The sequence below is a fragment of the Aulonocara sp. 'chitande type north' Nkhata Bay genome, linkage group LG4 (assembly GCF_057382095.1).
Source record: "Aulonocara sp. 'chitande type north' Nkhata Bay isolate Kocher_YH1m ecotype deep benthic linkage group LG4, A_spYH_male_GT1.1, whole genome shotgun sequence".
Taxonomy (NCBI): Eukaryota; Metazoa; Chordata; class Actinopteri; order Cichliformes; family Cichlidae; genus Aulonocara; species Aulonocara sp. 'chitande type north' Nkhata Bay.
In genome coordinates, this window is record NC_141347.1 from 5,487,231 (window position 1) to 5,512,094 (window position 24,864).

Here is a 24,864-nt window from a genome sequence, read left to right on the forward strand (position 1 = left end):
GCACGATTGACTCGCAGGGGTTAGAAGTTCATAGGTCACGATGCAGGTCTCACACTATACCGCCCAATGCTCTGATGCGACCTGAGTGCTCACACTGTGCGTCCATAACATGAAGGTTATAACAGAAAATCTGTCGCTCGCTCTCTCTGTCTTTCACTCACACAGACACACCACCACCATCAACTTTGCTAAATTGCTAATGAAAAACATGATCAGGCAGCTGTGATTGAGCAGCGATGTAGATCCAACTATTTTCACGGTTGTTGTGGTCGTGATAATTTTGTGATGCCACATCGAAAAGGCTCGGATGAGCTTTCCAAAGTTCTCCAAGTTGTGCCTCCATCGCTTGTGTCCAGATCACACGCTGCACAGCCGTGCTGCTCCATCTTTTACACCAACATTTACGTGTTTGCGCGTGAGCAGTGTGAGCGGCTGTGGTGAGACCCTCACGAGCGATTGATGATCGGGAGCTGGTCGTGAGGTGTTAATCACTTCTCGTTACCCCACGTATACTACACGATGCACGATGAAGGCCAAAATCGGTCCGATCACTCAAAAATCGGCTCAAAATGGGCCAAAAACCGCACAGTGTGAGCCCAGCGTTAGAGCAGCAATGTTTGTTCCCCTCAGAGAAAGGGAAGAATGGGAAAAGGAAAACACCTGGCTGGAAAACGTTAATATGGGCATGTGCAGTGAATATCAGCGCTATGTGGCCAGAAGTGTGATAATATAACTTATTTTGTGTAATAAACAACTGCAAGAATAGATGATTACAACAAATAGATGACTAATACATAAAAGTAATACATAGATGAATAATGATGATGAGTTAAGATGCGTAATCATGGGAACAAGCGGGTTTACAAACAGGAGCAGCTGATTAGCATTAGAAAAGCTGAAATAATACCTCAACTGAAGCCAATTGTACTAAATGCACTAAATGTGCACTGTTACAAGAATATTTTTCTTTCTATTGCTTTCTATTATTTTAAGTTAAGCAGGACAGAGTGCTTTTAAAGAAAGATTTACTTATATTCTCAAAAGTTAAGCATGACAGGCTTCTGTTTAAGAAGGAGACCTGTTTTACTGTGTTAATGTTGTCATTTTGAGCTAAAAATAAATGGCTAAATGATCATTTGTTTCACATGTGTTCATATCACAAAGAATAGAATATGCATCTACTTAAATCAACTTCAAGTCAAATGGTTAAAAAAATAATTTCACACACAAAAAAAGAGCTAGAAAATTCACCACACTGGGAAGGGTGAAGACAACTGGGTCGCCCGGCCCTGGCCACGAGGTGTCCCTTATTTATTTTTCAGGGAGTTGGCAACCCTAGCCTGGACCAACAGAAGGACTTTGTTATTCAGCTGCTGCTAAAGGCACAGCCTTTACTTTGAAGGTGAAGCAGCTCTGTTTCCAGCAAACAGGACTTGTAAAGAATTCTACATGACTCCTACATACAGAATGTGTGCCATTTTAAACACACAGCAAATTCAAAATATTGGACACAACAAGCTTCTGTTTATGAAAATTTACAACATCATGTGGGTAGAATAGCTTTCAAATAAGATGTCAGAGTTTTCACAGTGGACGCAGTTTGGTTAACTTTTATGGTAGCTACTATAATTTGTATGAAACGAATGTTTAGGAGTATAGCTGTAGTTACTGGCTTAGATCAAGAGCACGACGCCAAAGGAAACACACCTGTCCCTCGCACGCCTCAGCACCTCTGCTCTTCCTGGAAGGCCCAGCTGGAAGCACAATAAATGAAACAATATATTTAGACAAACAGCATCAGATCTGCTCACAGTGGTCTAATGAAAGTAGCCATATTTCTGATAGGGATAGTGAAGACTGACGGGAAAGAAAGAGGGGAAGACGTGCAGGCCGCGGGCTCAGCTGTGCAGCGTGTGGTCGTCTGCTCATTCCAGGAAGCTAAACCGGCGCCCATGAAAGCAGAGATTTAAAGAAATTATAAATCTGCAATATCAGTTTGAATAGTTTAAAATGACCTCAGATGTGTTAGTCCTGCAAATCAGCAAATTGTTTAAATCTAAATTCATAATCTTTTCCACAGAAATGTGTTAGAATAGTAATTTTTCATTCCTCTGTAAATTTGTCTCCAGTTTTGTCTTTCAGTGTTTAACGGCGCTCTTTGCATTTGCTTTCTTTCACCAGATTCCCAATGTTGAACATGTCCACACCGAGTGAACTGAAGTCCTCCTGTGTGACTCGTAACGGGATGGTGAAGCTGCCTCCCAGCCAGCCCAACGGCCTGGGCAGTGCCAGCATCACCAAGGGGACGCCTGCCGCCAAGAACCGCCTGTGTCAGTCCTCCTCTGTACCCTCCATCCTTCCTCCTCCACCATCTTCTCTATCCTATCACCATCACCACCTGGATGGTCCAGGTATGCCCCACGCTGCAGCTCCTCTCCTGCCCTCTGAGCCTGGGAAACCTCTGGTGGGTCTGAAACCATCTCTTTGCCAGCTTCCTCCTCTCACCCTGCCCAAACCTGTACTGCTGGAGCGCCAGCTCGTTCTGGATGAGAAGCTGCTCAACCGGCTGCTTTGGTACTTCACCACAGCGGAGAAATGTGTACTGGCGCAGGTGTGCAAGACGTGGCGCAAGGTGCTGTACCAGCCTAAGTTCTGGGAAGGAGTGACACCCATCTTGCATGCTAAAGAGCTGTACACCTTACTGCCCAATGGGGAGAAGGAGTTTGTCAGCCTCCAGGCCTTTGCTCTGCGTGGATTTCAGTCGTTCTGTTTAGTCGGTGTTTCAGACCTTGACATTTGTGAGTTCATTGACAACTACCCGCTGTCCAAGAAGGGTGTTCGGTCAGTCAGCCTCAAGAGGTCCACAATCACAGATGCTGGTTTGGAGGTAAGTCGCAGTGTGTTTGGAATAAAACGTTCAGTCCAAGCCATACCTGCAAAAGCTCTTCCTCGCAGTTTCATCAGCAATGAAAGCACCACCATTGATGTACCAATTTATTATCACTATTTGTGGATCGAGCCATTAAGAATGTAGATTCTACTTCCCCGTGTCTTAAATTGCATTTGTGTTTGATCTTTATGAACTGCTTTTTCTTCTCCTCTTTTAGTTCATGCTGCACCCTTATTTGAAGATGAATACAGTTTTTGTTTCCAGACACCTGGTTTCACCTGTTAGCACGCACATTACTTTCATTCATTCATTGTTCTCATTTCTGAAGCACAGCGTGAAGCACAGAGAAACCACCTTTGGCTCACTTTCCCTGACACAAACCTCGTGAGTTTTTATCACAGTGAACAGTAGAACGTGTATTTTGCTGAGACAAACTGGTGACATGTAACCAGCAAAACAGAGATTTTAAATAACTGGCAGCTGTTGTACTTTTACCCAAACTGTTTCTGTCTTTAAATCAGTTTCAGCCCTGATATTTAAGGCATCACTGCTGATGACACTAATGCAGCAACAATATTATAAAAGTCTGTGAATTAGACTCTTTCTGCGGAAAATAAAAGGACATATAACCAGTGACAACTGTTGCATGAAACATGGGATTGATGTGTCAGTAATGAGAGCAATGATGGATTTTGCATAAAAATGTTTCAGTTGTATTTGCGTATATGTGTTAGCTCAGACAGCTGATTTGTCACCTTGATCACTGAAGCTTGATTGATCGACGGTCTTTGTCCTGCTGACAGAGTGCCAGTTTAGGTTTCTGAACACAGAAAGTAGACAGCTGATCACTTCATGGTCAGCTTAGGTTTGTGCTGGAGCCTGTGCCAGCTAACGCGTGGGGCTAACGCGTGGGGCTAACGCAGGGCTAACCATACACACTCACATTCACACCTTTCACTGTCCTGTGGGAGGACCCCACAGTGATTGGATGATTACTAGATCTTTTAAAACTGGCTTTTAGATCAGAATTTATGGTTCTCCTGATCACTCTTATTGATTAGCTAGTCCCCACTGTGGCAGTGTGTCAGTAATAGCAATCACAGCTTTCTAACACATGGTATATTGAGAATGAAAGATTGTGGGCTTGAGTTTCTTTTCATCCATCTCATTAATCTGAGCACAGATGTAGATTGTATTATTGCAGGTCTTTACCTTATAATAAGAGCCTTGAGGCATCTGTTGTTGCCATTTGGCGCTGTATAAATATATAAAATTAACTGAAAGATTTGCATGACTGCTGGTGTCAGTGAGCTCACCATAAAACCTGTGGGTTTATTGCATGTCAGACACTACGTCTGATAGTGATGACCTCAGGACTTTCTCTCCTCGCTCTGTAGCCTCATACAATGATTTCATTCATTCATTTTTTTAGATAATATGTTGTCCAATGTTTGCTGTCCAGCACTGGCTCAGGAGACTTTACAGTGTCTGTGGGTATAATTACATTTCACATGTTATTTCTTGTGTTTCAGGTTATGTTGGAGCAAATGCAGGGCCTGATGCATCTCGAACTGTCAGGCTGCAACGATTTCACAGAGGCTGGCCTCTGGTCGAGCCTCAACGCTCGGCTCACGTCCCTCAGCGTCAGTGACTGCATCAATGTGGCGGATGATGCCATTGCTGCTATCTCACAGCTCCTGCCCAACTTGTCAGAGTTGACCCTGCAGGCTTACCATGTCACTGACACAGCCATGGCCTACTTTACTGCCAAGCAGGTAGGAAGTTAAAATAATAATGATATAAAGTGCTGCCTAGTTTAGCTGTCCTCAAGCTTTTTTCTATATTGGACTTCTTAGAATCCAAACAACTTTTTTGGCTTCATCTTTCTTAATTCCTTACTAGTTACTGACATAATTAAAAAAGTAAAATTCCTCCACAGGGCTACACCACCCACACTCTGCGGCTTCACTCGTGCTGGGAGATCACCAACCATGGTGTGGTAAACATGGTCCATAGCCTGCCAAACCTGACTTCTCTCAGTCTCTCTGGCTGCTCCAAGATCACAGATGATGGTGTTGAGCTGGTCGCTGAGAACCTGCGCAAGCTCCGCAGCCTGGACTTGTCTTGGTGCCCTCGGATCACGGACATGGCTCTGGAGTACATTGCCTGCGACCTGCACAAGCTGGAAGAACTGGTGCTGGACAGGTGAGTGTTCTTTGCCGTCCTGCGCACGTAGACGGAGTCTGTAATCAGGTCATATTCATACAAAAGGAAGTTACGATAATTAATCCGCTTCAGTGGCAATAAAGATACAACTCATGCTCATGCAGGTATTAAGGTTAGGGATAAAATGTTTACTGGGCAAAGGTTACAGATGTGGAGGTGTGTGCTGTGTTCTCATCCATCTAGCAGTGCTAATCTGCAGCCAGCATGAACTTATTTTGCTTAAGGTCACTTTAATACATGGAGGGCCTGCTGTCTGTGAGAGCTGAATAGTGGACAACCTGCTCTACAGCCTGAGTTGCAGCTGGTGTTTTATTGGTGCAAGAACTTGTAGACTTGGCCAATTTATCTTTAACACAGTGAGGATTTAGTGTGCATCAAGTGATTTTCTAATATTTAAGTGTCTATTTCAGTCCTCACATTTGAAGGCAGCACCTATGCGCCACATGTTAGTGTCCATGGCAAGGCACTGAGCTCCTCTGCTGTCAGTGTGAGGAGCGTTTGTCGAGTGCAGTAATGTTCTGGGACAGGAAGAAACATTTTCATTTAAGGCCTTTACACACTACACGCATAAAATCTATCTATAATAAAGCCACTCACACTGAATCTGCAGCTTTCATTTTTTAGAACTATAAGCATATCTGAACAATCTGATTGGGCAACAAGTGCACTTGTAATTTAAAACACACATTGGTACTATATGGAAACAGTAATCCTATTTTACGTCAGACACGCAGGTAGATGCTGCTCCGGGTCAGTCGGCTCTCTGAAATGATTTCTCTGCCTCCTCAGATGTGGTCCCAACTCTCCCAACAAGAGCTCACACTACCCCACTCACATCCTGAAATATGCACAAACGCAGTCGTGAAGCAGCTTCCACTCCTGGATCAAACCGTGAAATCCTCCCCGCTGCCGCCTTTCCTGGGAAATGGATGAACCGAGAATCTCACTCTCTTCCTTTTCTTATTCAGAAACACAGCTCATCATCGCCTAATGTCAACTTTGTTTTTTTCACAGTGTGTTTTTGAGGATGACGATTTGTAAGAACACTTTCAGTGTGTGTGTACACAACGCACTGAAAGTTTGCCTCTGAAAAATCAGAAGTTCTTCTCACTTTCCCCCAACATGCTCAGTGTGTAAACACCTTTACTCATTCATTATTCATGTAACAATGACAACATGTTGTTGCTGTTGTATCATAGCCTGCTGTAGTTAGATAAATAATATTAAATATAACACAATTTCAGTGAAAACTAAACTTCAGTAACACAGGAAGTACATTTGGATTCCATCAATGTTCTGACTCAGGATGGCAGGGGGCCAGAGCCTATCCCAGCTGTATAGGCTGGACAGGTCACCAGTGTGAGCTTGATTATGTCATTGGGGTACTAATGTGTTTGTGCTGTGGGGCTTGACACTTCATGTAAGCTCACTTGTTATTTTCTAATTTAAATTCAGTTCAATCTTATTTGTATAGAATCAACATTCTCCTCACTATTATTAGGTAAGACCCTACAATAATACAACTGACACCAACAGTCAGACAACCCTCTATGAGCAGCACTTTGGCGACACTGGGAAGAAAAAACTCCCTTTTACCAGGAAGAAACCTCCAGCAGAACCAGGCTCGGGGAGGGGCGGGGCCAGTTGGGTGTGACTGGAGGAAGATGGGATAAATAACACACTGTGGAAGAGAGCCAGAGATGAATTATAATGTATAACTAAATGCAGAGAGGTGTAAAAACAGACAGTGAGTGAAAAGATAGTAAGAGAAGGAGAAATGCTAAGTGAATCACAGGAAGCCAATCTAAGGGAAGATTCAGGCTCTAACTATATGCTCTGTCAAGAAGACATGGTGTCTGTTTCCAGAATGCAAGCTGCTTAGAGACCATATTTCTAAGCTTTTCAGGGCCGAGTACAATAACCTCAGTTTGATCTGAATGAAGAAGCAGAAAGTTAGCGGCCATCCAGGTCTTTATGTCTTTAACACATTCCTGCAGTTTAACTCATTGGTGTGTGTTATCTGGCTTCATGGACAGATAGAGCTGGGTGTCATCTGCATAGCAGTGTAAATGTATGCTATGTCTTCTAATGATGCTGCCTAAGGGAAGCATGTATAATGTAAACAGAATTGGTCCTAGCACTGAACCCTGTGGAACTCCATAATTAACCTCAGTGTGTGAAGAGGACTCTCCATTTACATGCACAAACTGGAGTCTATTAGATAGATATGATACAAACCACTGCAGCACAACCATGGTTCAGCATTCTTTAACAGTCTCCTTTTACTTCGGTTGCTGGTTACACACAGTTGGCTGCAGCTTTCCCGCCACTAGCCACACACACTGACAGCAACAAACACAACACAGACCCTCTTTCCCATTCTGAAGCCGGCGGGGTCATGATTGCGGATGCCGTGCAGGTGCGTCCACCTTCCCTGCAACAGGATCCCAGACCGCGCCCTGACACAAGTACTTTTAATGCCTGCAGCATGCTCTAATCTCTGTAATAAAATGTATTTATTTAAATGTAACCATTCTGGACCACACACTCAGCTCTTCGTCACAGTCTCAGACTGTCCTGTGTGTTCTCCAGCTGGCCCATCATTCCACTCTTTGGCTGTGTTTTCTAACTTACAATATCCGTATATGCCGGATACCGTACCAAAGATAAAATACTTTCAGACTTTTGCAGATATAGATTTTCAGTTTGATGTCCTACAATTGCATCTCTTCCATAACATCCTGCTGCACCTCCAACTTCCTCGAAACAGCATGACAACAAAAAGGATGTAAATCCATCCCTAGTGACTTTCCCAGTTCTCATAGTGAATTACTGAGACACATCATCTCAAACTGAAAAAGTATTTCACATCTCAGCAACGAATGCCTCCAGTTGTAACTGATAAGTGCTTCTGTTTACATCGCGTCAGTGAAACAGTCAGCCAGGGTTAGGAAGTGTGTTTACTGCTGTTTTGAGAAAGCAGATGTATCTCCATCCCAATCCCTAGCTGACTAGATTTTTGAAAACCATGACATCAGTCTTCCGACTTCAGTCTCACCTGTGACCTCTGAGACTGTCTCCTTCCATACTGGTAGGCAGGGACTCAAAGACAAAAAGACAAGCAAACATACAATCAAGCATCAGCTCTCACTGCCTGAATCACAGTCAGAATTCAGTGTTTTGTTTCTAAATTCGATGGATTTGACAGATAGAGTTTTGCTTCTTTAAATTCTGCCAGGTTTCCTTTGTTTGGCAAATAGCATGAATACAAACGCTTCTTTCTGACCTCTTTTACAACCTCGTCAACATCAAAAATAAATGTCATGATCTGCTCTCTGAGAGCACGCTGTAATAAGAAAGTCCTGTGTAACCACGTCTACACACAGTCCTCCACTCAAACGTGGCGTCATTAGATGAAGGTGTAATGTTGCTGATTGTGTGTGATTTTAGGTGTGTACGGATCACAGACACAGGCCTGGGATACCTGTCTACCATGTCATCATTAAGAAGTCTCTATCTGCGCTGGTGCTGTCAGGTAACAAAAACATGACATTTATTGGAATTGTAATTTAAAAAAAGAAAAAACAAGGCAGCGTTAAAGATACAGCATCTGTACATGCTGCAGTGCAGCTATAGGAACAGACTGTAGCTGACACCATACAGATCTTACTTCTAACATATTATATCCAGGCTAAGCAGTTCTGGAATTTTGAATGTCATTTGTCGTTGTTGCAGGTGCAAGATTTTGGACTGCAGCATTTATTTGGCATGAGAAGTCTTCGCCTACTGTCTCTTGCAGGTATGATTATCTTGATCCATCTTTCCCCAAATAAAGTCCTTTATAATGTGGGTCTGTTGTATCTGAGTTAGTGACATGCTTTCAGCGTACAACCCTGTTTGTAATATAATATATGGAAATAAAACCAGAAGGCACTGATTTCCAAATAAAAAAGGATTAACCAGGCCTCCAGATTCCTTTATGGTTTCATCTGGTGACATTTCAAACACACCTGCTCTTCATCAGACAAGAAACATCGAGCAGCTCCATCTGAAATCGTGTGTGGGCAGTGGATGGTGAATGCACAGGTGCTTATACAGCACTTTTCTGCTCTCCCAGAACAACAGTTAGCTATTCTGTGATGGAGAGTTTATCAAAGAGTATTTAGACACTGAAATGGGTCAAAATGCATGATGTCTCATTATTATGCTAATTTCCTGCTGACCTCACACAGGCTGGCCAGGGGCAGCCAATAGGATTGGATGTGGCCGGCCGGCTGAACAACGACTGTGCCAGTCCAAAGTGTCTGAATGTGTCAAGTGTTTTGACTGACACTGTAATATTAAAAAAGGTGCAGAATCACACAGCTAGTTAAGTTGAGTGCAATACTCGGTTTTGTTTGCTACAGAGTCTTCTGAAATGAAATATATGCAGGGGTCACATATTTCAAGAACTTAGTTGCAAAGAAGTCGTGAAGTTTGTCATCTGCAGCACACAGACATGAAAGCATCTGTATGTTAGCGGCACTCTTGCAGGAGTAACTGGTGTACAGCTGTTCCACTCTTCTAGACTAAGAATCCAAATGCCCTCTCTGGGAGTTACAGTCCCTGGGAGGGCATGTGGGAGTCCTGTTACCACTTAATAAAAACGGAGATCTAAAGGACTAGCTTCAATATTATAACAACTCAACCAACCTCGATGTGTTAAGCATCTGTCGTTTATTATTCCACCAGAATGTAGCTGCCATCACCAGTGTGTGAATGTGTGTGTGAATGGGTGGATGACTGGATGTGTAAAGCGCTTTGGGGTCCTTAAGGACGAGTAAAGCTATACAAATACAGGCCATTTACCATTTACCAGAATAACCAAAGGACTAAATGAGGAAATATCCTTTAACAGAATAGGAGTGTGCAGCCAGTGCACACGTGCAGTGTGCTCCTCTGCTCTTTTGTCTGTATGTTGTTCCTGATTCCACATTTTGAGCATCTGTATGATTATGTGATCGTAAATGTAGGCTGTGTGCTGTCGCTGTGACATAACAAGCCATTAGAAAATATCATCATTTTCACTACTGACAGGCTTTTTATGGAATAAATATTAATCACCGGAGAGAAGCGATCAGTGCTTTTCTTTAGCAAGCCCACAGCTGAAGTGTTCTTCTGCTTTGTTCTCCTAGGCTGCCCCCTGCTGACCACCACTGGTCTGTCAGGCCTCATCCAGCTACACGAGCTGGAAGAGCTGGAGTTGACTAACTGCCCCGGAGCAACTGCTGAGCTCTTCAAATACTACTCGCAGCACCTGCCTCACTGCATGGTCATCGAATAAGGCCCATGACCGACAGACCACCATACTTCCTGTTTTTCTCACTCTTATACTAAATGCTAACTGCTCCTCTTGTAACACTGTTGCTCATTACCTGACCCTACACCCAGCCCGTCTTCCTCCACACCACTCCATTGAGTAGACTGACCCACAGCTGGACAGAGAGGAAGGAACTCAGACGATGGTACGTGCCAGACCGGGACGATAATGGGATGGTATCTGAGGAGATGCTGGAGCAAAGAGTTTGATGTAACATCTCGTCTCAGAGCAAGTTTTTTTCCTGGCTGTTGTCTACAGAGAAGAGCGCATCTTCAAAGACTCTGATAGTGTTGACTTAATGGATACTGAAGCGAGTGACGGGCAGATGCAACACGGGAAATAAGAGAAATGGAAAGATTGATGTGTTTTAGCTGTTGGAACTTACATACGCGGTCACACGCCGTAAACATCCTGTATATGGTGAAAGCAGTGAGTGTAAGTCCTCAACACCACGAGGACTGACATCTCAGACTGAACCCATCAGTTGGTGTAATATAAACGCTTTATTCGTTCTTTTTCTCACAAGTATTTGGCGCTTCAGTTTTCTTTGTTTCGGGAAAGCCATATGTCATCGCACCATACACCACATGCCAGCTGGAAAAAACAAGACCAGTTCAGTCAGTGACGACAGGGATGGGAACATCGCTCTTTTTCTCCTTTGTGTGTGTCAAGTGTTCGTTGTGGACTTGGAGCGACCCATCATTTCGGAATAAAGTCACCACTCCTGAAAACTAAAGTAATAAGAAACCACAAACAAACAGTCACATCTGTTCACGTTTGGTTTGATTGGGGGATTTGCACTCCGGTGTGTCCATTTGGTTTTGTGCTCCTTTCTACAGTTTTTGCACACAGGTGTAGTTTACAGGCCTGGAGGAGACACGCTGAGAGAGTCTGCTGACGATATGATGCTCGTGTCTGAAATGGTGAATAGAAGTGAATTACAAGTTCAGTAAAGGGGTTTGACTTCCTGAACTTTGAGTGTCACGTTTAGTGTCTGAATTTGAAATTGAGCTCACTGAAGCTACTTATTTATTGTGTGCAGTTTGCTAAAGCCAGGTTACTTTCAGGCAGTGAATGCAGGTGGGTTGCTGTTGGTGTTCAAATCAGAGAAACTATTCAAAACTACTTTAAACTATTAGAACAATGTCCAGTAGAAACAAAGTCTCATTGGTGAGAAATGTTGCCACTAAGCCACAGTCAGAGAAATCATTTGCTGTAAAAACAAACAGCATGAATGAGGTTTCACATTTTCAGTCCAAACTGGGCTCTAAGCTGCCTTCTTCTGGCCACTGGTTGTGTTTGTAAAATGACACTGGTAACCATGACATCAGTAACTGGGAATCCCGCGGGTCCCCTCCTAAAGACAGGAGCAGAAGCAGACAGGTGTAGGTATGCCGACCCTAACCAAACCCCGCTGACCCAGTCGACATCAGCTGTAAACTGTAACGTGAGCAGCATAACACTGACCAGGGCTGTGGACCGCTGAAGCGATAACTACTACAGTGTTTGATTCTACAGTACATACAGTAGGTAATAAAAGACAAAAGCTCCCCGTAAGCCAAAGAATCCGAGAGTCGTTTTCCACCCTGACAGAGAGCCTCCATCCTGCCTCGCTGGTTGAAGAGACGTATCAGCGTCAGCCACCGTTTGCTTGTGACAAATGTTGCTTAAATGTGGCTGCTTGTTTCTAAGTGACGACGGTGAAACGGACCGACTGTACGAACAATGTAGAGCATGCATGTTTTTAGTTGCCTTTTTGTTACAGATCGGTTCCTTTTAGGTGTTCTTCAGCATTTCTTCATTGGACATGAATACATTTATTTATTCATGTATTTATTTATTTATTTAAATCAGTTTGTGTCTGATGTAATTTATTTATTGAAGAGATATTCTTAAATCAATTTCGTGTTTGTTTGAGAACTTGCTTTTAATCTGGACTTATTTCATTTATTGCTGTCACTGCTGCGATGATTATTATAACCACCATGAACCACTGACATCAGTGAAGTGTCCGAATACACAGAAGCATCTTATTTTCATCTGTTCACTTCTGCTGACTGTGTTCCCCTTTCTTAAAAGTAAGGGAGCAGAAATTGGCAATTTTGTATCTATTTGTGATTGTCCTGAATATGGCAACAAAATTTATATACACACACACGCACATATATATATATATATATATATTTATTAGGGGTGCAACGATATTCGTATCGATATTGAACCGTTCGATACAGTGCTTTCGGTTCGGTACGCATATGTATCGAACAATACAACATTTGTAATTTATTTTATCAATTTTCCTTCTGACGATGCTGTCTGTGTTGAGCACTCAGTGAATCTGCGTTCGACTACTCCGCCTAGGCTCGACAGTGCAGCCTAGGCGGAGTAGTCGAGCGCAGATCCACTGAGCGCTCAACACAGACAGCATCGTCAGAAGGAAGAGCGCAGGGCAAGCTAGCGAGACAGAAGTTAAGCTCTCCTTGCAACATGGACCTCCCCCACCCTCATTCAGATCTGGCGTTTGGAATTATTTTGGTTTTCATGTGACGTATGACCCTGAAGGTAAGCGAGTCATGGACTAAAGTAAAACAGTATGTTGGATGTGCCACGCAATGCTCAATTACATGGGTGGGAACTAGTGTGTTAGCGCAGTTAGCTCGTTAACGTGTTGGCCGTCTAGCCCCATGCACGGGGCGATCAGCGGTAGCTCGTTAACGGAGATTTGCCGTGTTGTGGCGTTAAGGTCATTTCAACGAGATTAACCTGAAAGCACTAGTGGGAACACAACGAATATGACTGCACATTTACTCCGACATCATCCCAGTGCAAAGACAAAAACAACAAGCATGCTACTAACTTTAGCCGAGTCATTTAGACAGCTGTTAGCACATGATTCTCCTTATGCTGCTGAGAATATAGCCCAGAAGAAGCGGATAGTATAGCTTTTATTTTGGAAAGAGACATTTCTCTGTAATAAACTCTCTTTTCCAAAGATGAGTGATTCCTCAATCAGATACAGGGCTCGCAATATCGCTAGCCCGACGTCCCAGGGCTAGCGATCTTTCCAGTCGGGCTACAAAAATCTCTCTGCCCTGCCCGTCGGGCTATTGTAGGAAAAATATATGTCAATGCTTTTGCATTCTTTCAGAAATGTAGCTGGGTAATTATGTCATTGGCATCGGTGAGCCACTGTCAATATGTGACATATTGAAGTCGCGTTTGAATTTGCGCTTGTTTTTTTGCTTTCACTTTGCAATCGCGTGAACTGTATATAGAGAGTGACAGCACTGATCTGTGAGTGATGATAATTTGCGCACCAATTCCTCTGACATCGTCTTATTAATCGTTAGCTTACTATGCAAACATGACAAGTGAAATCTCCCGCAGCTTAAACATGTGAGAGGTTGATCGTGCAGAGAATCGCTGAGCTTATGTGAGTCCGTGTGTAAAAGCATTTCAGTTCTGCTGAGCCAAATAAGACAGGTCAGGGTGAAGAAGTGACAGCCAAAGAAAAGCTTACCACAAACGGAGAAGTTATGACAAATCAGACTATAAGGCAAAAAGAAAGTGCAGCTTTATGGTTTCATGGACAAAATAATTTCTGTGGCTGCAATATGACGAGCTAAATAACCAGGGCTGCACATAAGTGGTCCACAGGTGCACATTCGCTGTCAAAATAAAAAACACACACAAGGGTTAGGGTTAAATTTAAAAACTGCAGTTTTGAGTTAAAATATATATTTATAATTTTAATAAACGACAAATTAAAAATGCATGAACATTTTTTTGTATCGAAAAAATATCGAACCGTGACACCAAAGTATCGAACCGAACCGAACCGTGAATTTTGTGTATCGTTGCACCCCTAATATATATATATATATATATATGTGTGTATATATATATATATATATATATATATATATATATAAGTATATATATACATATATATATGTATATATATGTGCGTGTGTGTGTGTGTGTGTGTGTGTGTGTGTGTGTGCGCTTGTTGAAGATTGAATGGAAGATTATTAACACAATACTGGATTTGATTGATGTAAATAAGATCGGAGCATGATCCAGCACGCTTGTTCTAACATACCACTTTTATTAGTTTAGAGAGAGACTTTTAAAAACACTTTACGGTGGCATGATAAACGGATGGTTTTCTTATTAGTCTGACTCGCTGCTTAAGTGAAAATCTATTTTTATACATCACCACACTCACTTCCAAGTCCTGATTACCGTGCCCTTTGCAGGTATTTGCAGATTAACTCAGCATTTATTCATTTATTCAAATTTCACTCAGAGTTTACGTCAGGACATGAACCAAAAAGGACAGTGTAGTCATGTTCTTATACACGTCATTGAAGTCAGTTTATAATGAGTAATGCACAACGTGTGATTGACGTCGCTCAGCTGTCACACTGTGTTGTGCACCATGCTCCTGCCTCGACTCCTGATCAGCTGTGTTTGTGCTCTGTCAGTATTTTGCTTTGGATGAGCTTCCAACAGCTTCATATACATGTTTACGTAGGAGCGCTGGGATGCACAGCTGCATCCTCACGACAAACAACAGCAACAAACTCAACCCCATCATCCGCCCTTATTTTGAGTCATTTCTACTACAGTATTGTGTCTACATCTGAGGAGCGCAGCTTTACAAAAGCAGCCAAATAAATCGTTTACTGAATATGACATGCAGACACACACAGTGTGCGCTGATTCCTTATCTGACCATACAATGACTGAGAGGACGTGCAGGCCTGAGAGCTTCTTGTGTCGTACTTGTACCTGCTGAGGTTTGAAAAAGATCTTTCCTTCTGGACAACAAAGTGGTTTGGATTCATGAAAACATGAAACGAGCTGATGTGTGTATATTTAGTGACAAAATCCATTTTGTAATACTAGTTAAATAAACATGTACTGCTCTAAACTACAGGTTGAACTATGTAACAACAGCTTGTGTCCAAATAATCTGAGTTAAATCACTTCCTGTGCACGTGTTCTGAAGCTCCCATCATCCTGTTCACTTCTTCTCACGTGACACACATGAGCTGAAGTCTAGCCATCACTTATAACATATTCATGTAAGGAGCTTGGAAAGAAAGTGACTGGACTGTTTCGGTTTCTTGAAGATGTTCCAGCTCTTATCCAAGGTCTGAGACCAGCTGGTGGAGAGTCCCAGATTTTAAGCCAGCTAGTGGGACGTGTTCCTTACTATGGTCGGTGACCCAGTATTGGATCTTCCTTTTTTTGTTTTTTTGAAGTGCAGTAGAACTGGATGCTTCAGACAAAAACTGCTTCATCCCAAGGACACAAATGCTGACACAAACTAAACAACGTAGTGTAAGCAGTGCAGAGCAGCAGGGAGTGCTCCGAGCACACACAGCCACTCTATAAACACACGGCACAACACAGAAGAGCCACCTCCACAGGACTCTGCTATGAGTCTGCATCTAAAGGTCAAAGGTCACTCTTTGAACACCACTGTGAGACACCAGCTGTCTGCCACACGATATGTGATATAGTCACTATGTGACAAACCTCTGCTGATTCATTTTGCACCTCGGCTCATGCGATGAGGCACATAATCAATAGTGGGTCAATGACCCTCTTACTCCCACGAAGGCTCACATACCTGGGACTGTCCACCAGTTGGTCTCAGAACTGAGAAATCTTTTTGAATGAAACGTCTTCAAGAGATTTAAAGAAGTCCAGTCGCTCGTTAGATTACCATGTCCTGGAGGACTGAGAACCTACACACACACTTATAACATATAACATACATGTGGCCCTCGAGCTGTCTGCCACAATATTTGACCAGAGAGAAGAACGACAAAGACAAGGCCGTGCAAAGGACTCCCCCAGAATAGCTAAGAAATGCTCCGACGTCCTGCCCCCACGCTGAGTTAAGGGCTGCTTTTTCACGTCAGTCTCATTTCCCTTGTCTGTACTTTGTGACACAGAGAGGTACGACTTCATAATGTGCTGATCCAAACGAGGCAAACGGTTCAATCACAGTTGTACATTGTGTAAAGTGTTGAGAACAAAATGATGTAACTATGATGGAAACCAAAATCCAACATAACCCTTAGATGACAGGATTCAAACCTGCACCATACGATGATACTGAAACACTTTTATGAGTAAAACAATAAATAAATTAAAACTTTGTTGCACATCTTTCTTTTGGATTTTCTAAAGCATAGGTTCAGAGTATGACACAATGTAAAATGTGTTGACATTTTAGGAGGAAAGTCAGATTTTAAGAATAGCACTGATATCGTGTCATCTTTCCAACCAAACCTTTCAATCTTGAAAGCACGCTGCAAAGACTGGAGGGAGGAAGGAGCAGCTGGTCTGTGGAGATGAAAGTATTTCTCTGTTTTCAATGCATCAAGTGTTTCACTGACTGCAATCAAACATCACATATACAAGTAAAACGTGGATTGCAAATACATTATTATTTACATTAGCTGGTTTTGATGGCAGCCTGGAGAAATCGTCTCTTTTTGCACAACAAAAAGGTTCATTTGCACATGGAGCCGAGCCCGATGGACAGGATGAGATGCTGACCTGGATCTTCTGCATGGCTGCAGTTGGAGGTGAGCTCACAAGCGTGTGTGTGTGTGTGTGTGTGTGTGTGTGTGTGTGTGTGTGTGTGTGGGTGGTAAAATGCAGCAGGTTTTAAAAGAAAGACATGAGTGACTGGTTTCTACTACTGACTGAGACTGTTAACCAAGGCTAACATGTTTAACATAACAATGGAAACACGTGAGACTAAAGGGAAAAACTGAGGAAAGCTAAATGTGAGAGAACCAGCATCAGACAGATCTGAGACCCCAGCTCACATTTTGCTTTAAGGGAATACCAGAAGCTTCCACTGGACTTAGGCTACGTTAGCTTAGCTTCGTCAGGCTGTCGTTGCATTTTTTGGTTGAACTGATCTGTTGTTGCTCTTGTGAATACTTTGTCTGGAATGAAGTTTATTTTTAGGTACAAGTAACATTGCTTCCACTGATTGTTCATATTTTGTCGATTCTCTGCAGCTTTAAAGATGCTCTAACATCGTCTGTCAGCACTGCTAATATTAGCCTCTGCAAACTGATCTCACACCATGACATTTAAGACGCACCCATCACTGCCTCACGCATAGCATTTGTGTCCTGGTTCAAGCTGGTCTATGAGACAATGCTCAGCCTTCTGCCCTTTAGCAGACAACATTCCAGATTTGTCTGAAATAATACAGTGTGTTTCTGTTTTGGATTAAAAATGATCACATTTCATTTTTACCAAATATATAGAGAGATCCTGGCGTTCACAAGCCTGACCTGAATCTTGTGTCTGAAAAGACTGAATCAGGACAGACATTCAGGACACACTCGAGCAGTTCACACTATTTTATTATCAGGCAAAGACTCGGGCTGCACAGCAGTGCACATGGACAAGGGAAGTACAATTCATCACTCAAAGCATATATCAGACATATGAACACAGGAAATATTTGTTATTGGCTGTTGGTGGGGAGATGCTCTCTCTGATTTGTTGTCCTGATGGTCTTTGACCTCCAGTCAGGGCTCTGTGTGAGAACACGCCTCCCTACTTTACAGCTGTTACCAGACATGGCTGGAACAGCATGTTGTACCCCCACACGAGGCCAAGGCAGCCTCTCCTTGTCTGAAATAGTGTTGTGTAAGCATGTCGCAATTTACCTTCAACACTCAACTCTCTGTGTTAACCCTTCACACTGTGGGCTTATCCTTCTAACGAGGAGTGTAATTATGAGCATACATTGCAATTAATATTAAAAGAAACTTGATCAAAAAACGTATTTCTAACAAATCCCTCTGTTCACACCGTCAGGTGTCAATCCCATTCGTGCAGATCCTCTGACTCATCCTTCCAGGATTCCCAGCCAGGTGTGACAGGAAGCCTGTGCTCTGTCTCCCTGTCAGGCAGGACAAATCTGGACAGTCATCTTCTCAGTTACAAAATTACAATAAAAGGCAGAAGAAGTTCAAATGTTTAAGCATACTCAGGGCTGCCTAGTCCCCAAATGATGTCTCTACGTTTCTCTGGATCCTCACCACCTACCTGCTTCATCCGAGTCTCCACTCTTTTGATTATCAGTCCTGTAGTATGACATTCTGCAGTAATAATATAAGGGGAAAACTTCCAAAAATATCAGATCACAAGTAGAGTCTAAGTGAAACATCATAACCTGGAAATATGAAATATCATTGGCTGTTCACCTGCAAAAGGAGCTTTAAAACTTTATTTAAATGAAGCTGTTTGTTTGTGAGGGGCTGTTGTTAAGGTGTGACACATCTTCATTAAACTTTATCTTTAAATCAATCAACCAGTGTTTCTAATTTAGTGCCATTACAGCAGTATTGTTAGGGATGAAGGTACAGCATACATCACACACACGCCTGCTTTTATGCCATTCTGTTTTGCCACGTCATGAGACTCGTCACATCCATTTGCTCTCATACAGCTTGAAGTCCATGTCTAGTAGAATCATAATAAATGTTTCAGCATTGACCAAGTGTGTTTGCTTTTGGAACTGTGTCTTCATTCCACCTACTTCACATACAAGGGTCAGTTCTACAGGCAGAAACATGGGTGTGCCGTGGGCTCCCCAGTTTCACCCACTGTGGCCAATTTGTACATGGAAGAAGTGGAAAAGAGGGCTTTGCTATCCTACCCTGGAACACCACCAATCCATTGGTTCAGACATGTGGATGACACCTGGGTGAAAATCAAATCTCAGGACGTTCCACATTTCACGGATCACATTAACTCAGTGGACCGACACATCAAATTCACCAGGGAGGATATGAAAAGTGGCAGGTTAGCCTTCTTAGACTGTGAGATTTCCATCAGTAATGGGGGACATCTAAAAGCTGACGTGTACCGTAAACCTACACATACGGATCAGTATTTAAGGTTTGACTCTCATCATCCACTGGAGCACAAACTGGGCGTCATCAGGACGCTACAACACAGAGCGAACACCATCCCTACTGACACAGCAGCCAGGGAGGCAGAAAAACATCAAGAAGGCCCTGAGTAAATGTGGTTATCCCAGCTGGACTTTTGTCAAAGCAGGAAAGGCTCCTAAAGAAAGCTCCAGCCGATCCAGGAGAGAAGGACAACCGCTGCCCACCTGTAGTGATCCCGTACATGTCAGGAGTATCAGAGCAGTTGAGACGCATTTTTTCTAAACACCGGGTCTCTGTGGCTTTTAAACCCCAAAACTTGGTCCACCCCAAGGATCGGGTCCCCCGACACAAACAGAGTAACATAGTGTACGCTGTTCAGTGCAACAAATAAATTGCACTGCAAACAAAGTCTATCAACAAAGAAAACATTTTCGTTTCATACTTTTCCGTTATATTCCCTTACAAAGCTAGCTTTAACGCTTCGAGGGTTCCTTTGTTCTTGCCGTCACCTCGGCGCTTGACCCAGACTTTCGCTCTGTAGTTGCTTTTTAGCATAGTACTACAAAAAATTGTAAATCTGTGATATATGATTGATAAACGTAAAGGTAACTGTATAAATGTGTTCAATGACTTTGTTACTTTTAATGATTGGAGAGCACCCGCTTCGATTCATGATCATGGATAAATGGGGAGAGATTGTCATGGCCTCCATATCCTCCGTGAGACACATTCAGGATCCACGACGCAGTAAAGAGGAGAGTTCATCCTGGTGCAACATGGCTCACCTATGCACCAGTCCGACTTCTAATAAGCCATGGTGGGTATCATCTGGATTGGTGTTGTATAAATGTAACAATAACAAGTTTTTCGTGTCCTAATTTATGTCTGGCCATACATTGTGTTTGTACTTCCAGACACATTTCACGAAGCAGAACGCAGTCTTCAGAAATATCTAAGTGAACACTGTGATATGTCTGACCTTCAGTCCGAAGCTGAAACTCAGACCAGTCATAAAAGAAAGCACAAGTAAAACTTTTTTTATTTCACAAACATATCTTTGATTGCTAAGAATTTATGATCTTGTCTTTTATACATATCTGTGGTGCTTGCATACTGCTATATCACCACATAATATAGTCTAAAAAGTGGAAGCTTGTAAACTTTTTATAAATGCAAAGCCGTGTACACTTGTGCACTTCAAAAATCCCTTGTATACTGTACCTTCTTGCACATCTCCGTTTCCTGTGTGTGTTGTTATAAATCAAACTGTAACTTTAGGAAAAAATATTCCAAAAGCACATTTGTAATTACTTATGACCGTTTTCAACTTTTTTTCTTTAGACCAAATCCCCTGTACACATATAGTGACTCAGAGGATGAGCAGCCCACAAAGAAATGGTTTCCCCAGGCCCCTCGAGTGAAAATACCAGGTAATAAAATACTGTCTAGTGTCTTTGTACATATCTGTGTGTGACACAAGGAAACTTTTGACAAGTTGTCTGTATTCTTAAATACTTAAAAAAAATTTATCTTTTTCTGTCAGACCTGACGAGAGCTGTTAACGAACTCCGTGAGGAGGTCAGAGCCATCCGCAATACCGGCTGCAATGAATCGGTAGATGCTGGGGTACTGCCTCTGGATTTGCCCTTGCACAACATTGAGGAGCTAAACAATGCAGAGCCAGCTCTTCAATCACAAGAGGCAAATAAGGCAATGGTAAGTATATAAAGGTTATGTACACTTTGTAACTATAAAGTGTAATAGCTGTCAGATGTGATTTAAATACATAACAACGGCCTGTTGGTTAAACACACAAGCACTTGCATACACATTTAAGACATGAGACACGCTAATTCCATCTTTTAAAATGTGTCTATAGGTGAGACGCTTTGCCTTGATTGGAGCCTGACGCAGCAGTTAGGGGCAAACTCTATGTCCGAGTTTGTCTTTGCACAAGCAGTGCAGAAATGGCTCCGATACGCCCCAGATCATTTGGGTGGTGCAGGACGCACATCATGCAAAAAATTACAAACTTCTGTGAATCATATAAACGTAAATAGGAAACTGTCTTTTAATAAAGTATTTAGCAAACGAAACATGCCTATTGACCTTTTTTTGTTTATGTTTTTTCTCTGTTACATCACATGCAATGCTTTCTTATTTTAGGATAATAATATTGACATGATACATTGTGAGACATTTGGGTTTTTTTTTATAAAGGGTGTCCAATTTAAGGAATAAGTACAATTATGTGTTTAGGTGGTTGAAGTATTGATGGAAACATGCAGTAGTTTAGTATTGGTTAAAATACCTATAAAGAAAGGTAGATTTCCAGTCATGATTTAACTGTTGTTTTAATAAAAAGCAAATATGCGAAAGAGGTGGAAAATCAACACCATAGCTCAACAGTGTTTCAATATCAGAATCTGACATTGTTTCAATGTCAGCAGTATTAGAAAATATAACGTTGAATCAACGTCAGGTTTCAACATTGATTCAACATCAAAACCTGACGTTGTTTCAACGTTAAAAAAGGGTGCAAGAGTGACGTTAGGTCAACGTCACACTTCAACGTTGATTCAATGACACAGCCTGATATTGACTCAACATTGTTTCAATGTTTCCTTGCTATCTGGGGAGCCTGAGCTAGTGCATGAGGTTGAGAGGTACCGGCTAGATATAGTCGGGCTCACCTCAACGCATGGCTTGGGCTCTGGAACCAGTCTCCTGGAGAGGGGCTGGACTCTGTCTCAGTCTGGAGTTGCCCCTGGTGAGAGGGTATCTTGGTATCCCCTCGGCTTGCTGCTGGTATGTTGGGGTTTCTCCCAGTGGACGAGAGGGTTTGTTCCCTTCGCCTTCGGGTCAGGGAACAGTACCTGACTGTCGTCTGTGCTTATGCGCTGAGTGGCAGTTCAGAGTACCCAGCCTTCTTAGAGTCCCTGGGTGGGGCACTGGAGGGTGCCCCCCCTGGAGACTCTGTTGTCCTGCTGGGAGACTTCAACGCTCACGTGGGCAACGACAGTGAGACCTGGAAGGGCGTGATTGGGAGGAACAGCCTCCCGGATCTGAATGCGAGCGGTGTTTTGTTATTGGACTTCTGTGCAAACCACAGTTTGGCCATAACGAACACCATGTTCGAACATAAGAGTGTCCATAAGTGCACGTGGCACCAGGACGCTCTAGTCCACAGGTCGATGATCGATTTTGGAATCGTATCACCAGACCTGAGGCCATATGTTTTGGACACTCGGGTAAAGAGAGGGGCTGAGCTGTCAACTGCTCACCATCTGGTGGTGAGTGGGATCAGGTGACGGGGAATGTCTAGCAGAGGCCCTGGTCCGCGAGATCTTCAACTCACACCTCCGGCAGAGCTTCAACAGCATTCCGAGGGAGACTGGGGACATTGAGTCCGAATGGACCATGTTCAGCACCTCCATTGCCGAAAGAAGAAGGAGTCCTAACGGGCTTGGTTAGTCTGTGGGACTCCGGAGGCAGCTGATAGGTACCGACAGGCCAAGCGGAATACGAAAAACTCGGGTGTGGGAGGAATTCGGAGAGGCCATGGAAAAAGACTTTCAGACTGCCTCGAAGAGATTCTGGCAAACTGTCAGGCGACTGTGGAGGGGAAAGCAGTGTTCTACCTGCACTGTGTATAGTGCGGGTGGAGTGCTGCTGACTTCGACTCAGAAAATCGTCGGACGGTGGAAGGAATACTAAGAGGATCTCATCAATCCCACTGGCACGTCTTCCGTGGCGGAAGCAGAGTCTGGGGACGAAGGGGATGACCCGCCAATCTCTGGGGGCGAGGTCACTGAGTCAGTTAAACAACTCCCTTCGTGGAACACTGGACCAGCTCTTTATCCTCTCGAGGATACTCGAGGGCGCATGGGAGTTTGCCCATCCAGTCTACATGTGCTTTGTGGACTTGTATGGCGTTATTTTTGTGCCACTATTCTGAGCGCACGTAAAAAAAATTTGCAGGTGCAAGTGTTGCATTTTGAGGAGAAATTTATTTTGAGCGAAGAAAAGCTGAATTTGAGTGAACAAAATTCATTGCTGCATGCAAAAAATGTATATCCGTGTTTGCTATTATCCATATACACACGCACAATAGCAGCCCCTCTCGCTCAGTTTTTGCACTTGCGCTCGCTCGCAATGTGTCGCTCGCGCTCTCAACATTTCAGCCCGTGCGCGCTCAACTCGTTCTGTACACCGTTATATTTGTGCCACAAAACCAACCAATCACAGACTTGGATGCAAAAAAAATCTGATTGGCTGTTTTCGTCTCCAACCAGCTCGAAATGACGAAATGCAATATCCCAGAATCCATTTCGTCCAAAACTCAAACGAGGCAGTGGCGGAGGAACACAGAGTGGCGGAGTTTGAAATATTACTCTTTGTGGGTCACAAAATAAACTTTTAAGATATTTTCATGCGAGAATGGTGCTGTGTAAACTTCTAATATCTGCTCGATTTATCAAGACATCACATATTTGCATAAGTGCTCTAACGCTTTTGGAGATGCCTGTTACCCACCAGCTGACCGAATACCTGGACTGGCCATTGGGCATTTACCCGGCATTTGCCCGGTGGGCCAATGGTGATTTTTCATTTTTATGTTAGTTTGTTTGTTTTTGTAATGGTATAAACAATGAAAGGTGGTGGATTAGCCAACTGGTAATAATCAACTCTGGGCTGGACCAATTACAATACATCCGTATTGAGGGGAAAAGACTTCAGCGAGAATAAAAAAGACACAAAGCTGGAGTTATTCTGTGTCTTAGCTGCCTCTTCTCTCCTCATTCTCCCTCCCTCTCCTGTTGCTACTTCAATCATGAAACTGATCAATGATCAGCTGATCGTCTCTCTTGTTTGTTTATCTCCCACTTTGCGCCAGAAACAGGAAACCAGCGGATGTTGCGCTAAACAACAACAGCAGCAAGTTCAAAATTGATCAGCTGTTGTTAGAATTTATTTAAAATTAATTTCTAGTATCAGCTGATGTTTGCTGGAGCCACAGCTGTAAAGCTGGAAACATGAAGGTGATACAAATCATACATATATACCAACAAAACAGTGTACATCACTGTCACAACAGCGTTTGTTTTCGTTCAAAGGCTTTATGGTTTTTCCAATAATACCTGGTGGTGTAGTCGGTGATTTTTTTGTCAGTTCAGCCTTATATAATATGTTTAACCCGAGTTCCCACCCGGTCAGCTGGTGGGTAACAGGCATCTCCGAAAACGTTGGAGCACTTATGCAAATATGTGATGTCTTGATAAATCGAGCAGATATTTGAAGTTCACACAGCTACATTCTAACATGAAAATATCTTAAAAGTTTATTTTGTGTCCCAGAAAGAGTAATATTTCAAACTCCGCCACTCTGTGTTCCTCCGCCACTGCCTCGTTTGAGCTTTGGACGAAATGGATTCTGGGATA

At 42.9% G+C, this 24,864-nt stretch overlaps 1 protein-coding gene across 3 annotated transcripts in view; it reads left to right on the top strand.

The window, feature by feature from the left end:
- Nucleotides 1-12,705, top strand: part of fbxl16 (F-box and leucine-rich repeat protein 16) — a 30,844-nt gene extending 18,139 nt beyond the window's left edge. Inside the window, exons 2-7 of one of the 3 annotated variants that reach the window (XM_086288105.1) lie at nucleotides 2,182-2,887; nucleotides 4,423-4,665; nucleotides 4,830-5,095; nucleotides 8,567-8,651; nucleotides 8,852-8,915; nucleotides 10,291-12,705. In XM_086288105.1, the coding sequence (XP_086144231.1) occupies nucleotides 2,189-2,887; nucleotides 4,423-4,665; nucleotides 4,830-5,095; nucleotides 8,567-8,651; nucleotides 8,852-8,915; nucleotides 10,291-10,439 (1,506 nt within the window). In that variant the 5' untranslated portion in view covers nucleotides 2,182-2,188 and the 3' untranslated portion in view covers nucleotides 10,440-12,705. Of the gene's footprint in view, nucleotides 1-2,181; nucleotides 2,888-4,422; nucleotides 4,666-4,829; nucleotides 5,096-5,905; nucleotides 8,652-8,851; nucleotides 8,916-10,290 lie in introns of those variants that run through there. The other 2 variants (XR_015128725.1, XR_015128726.1) reach the window with 2 other exon arrangements.
- The last annotated feature ends 12,159 nt before the right edge of the window (nucleotides 12,706-24,864 follow it).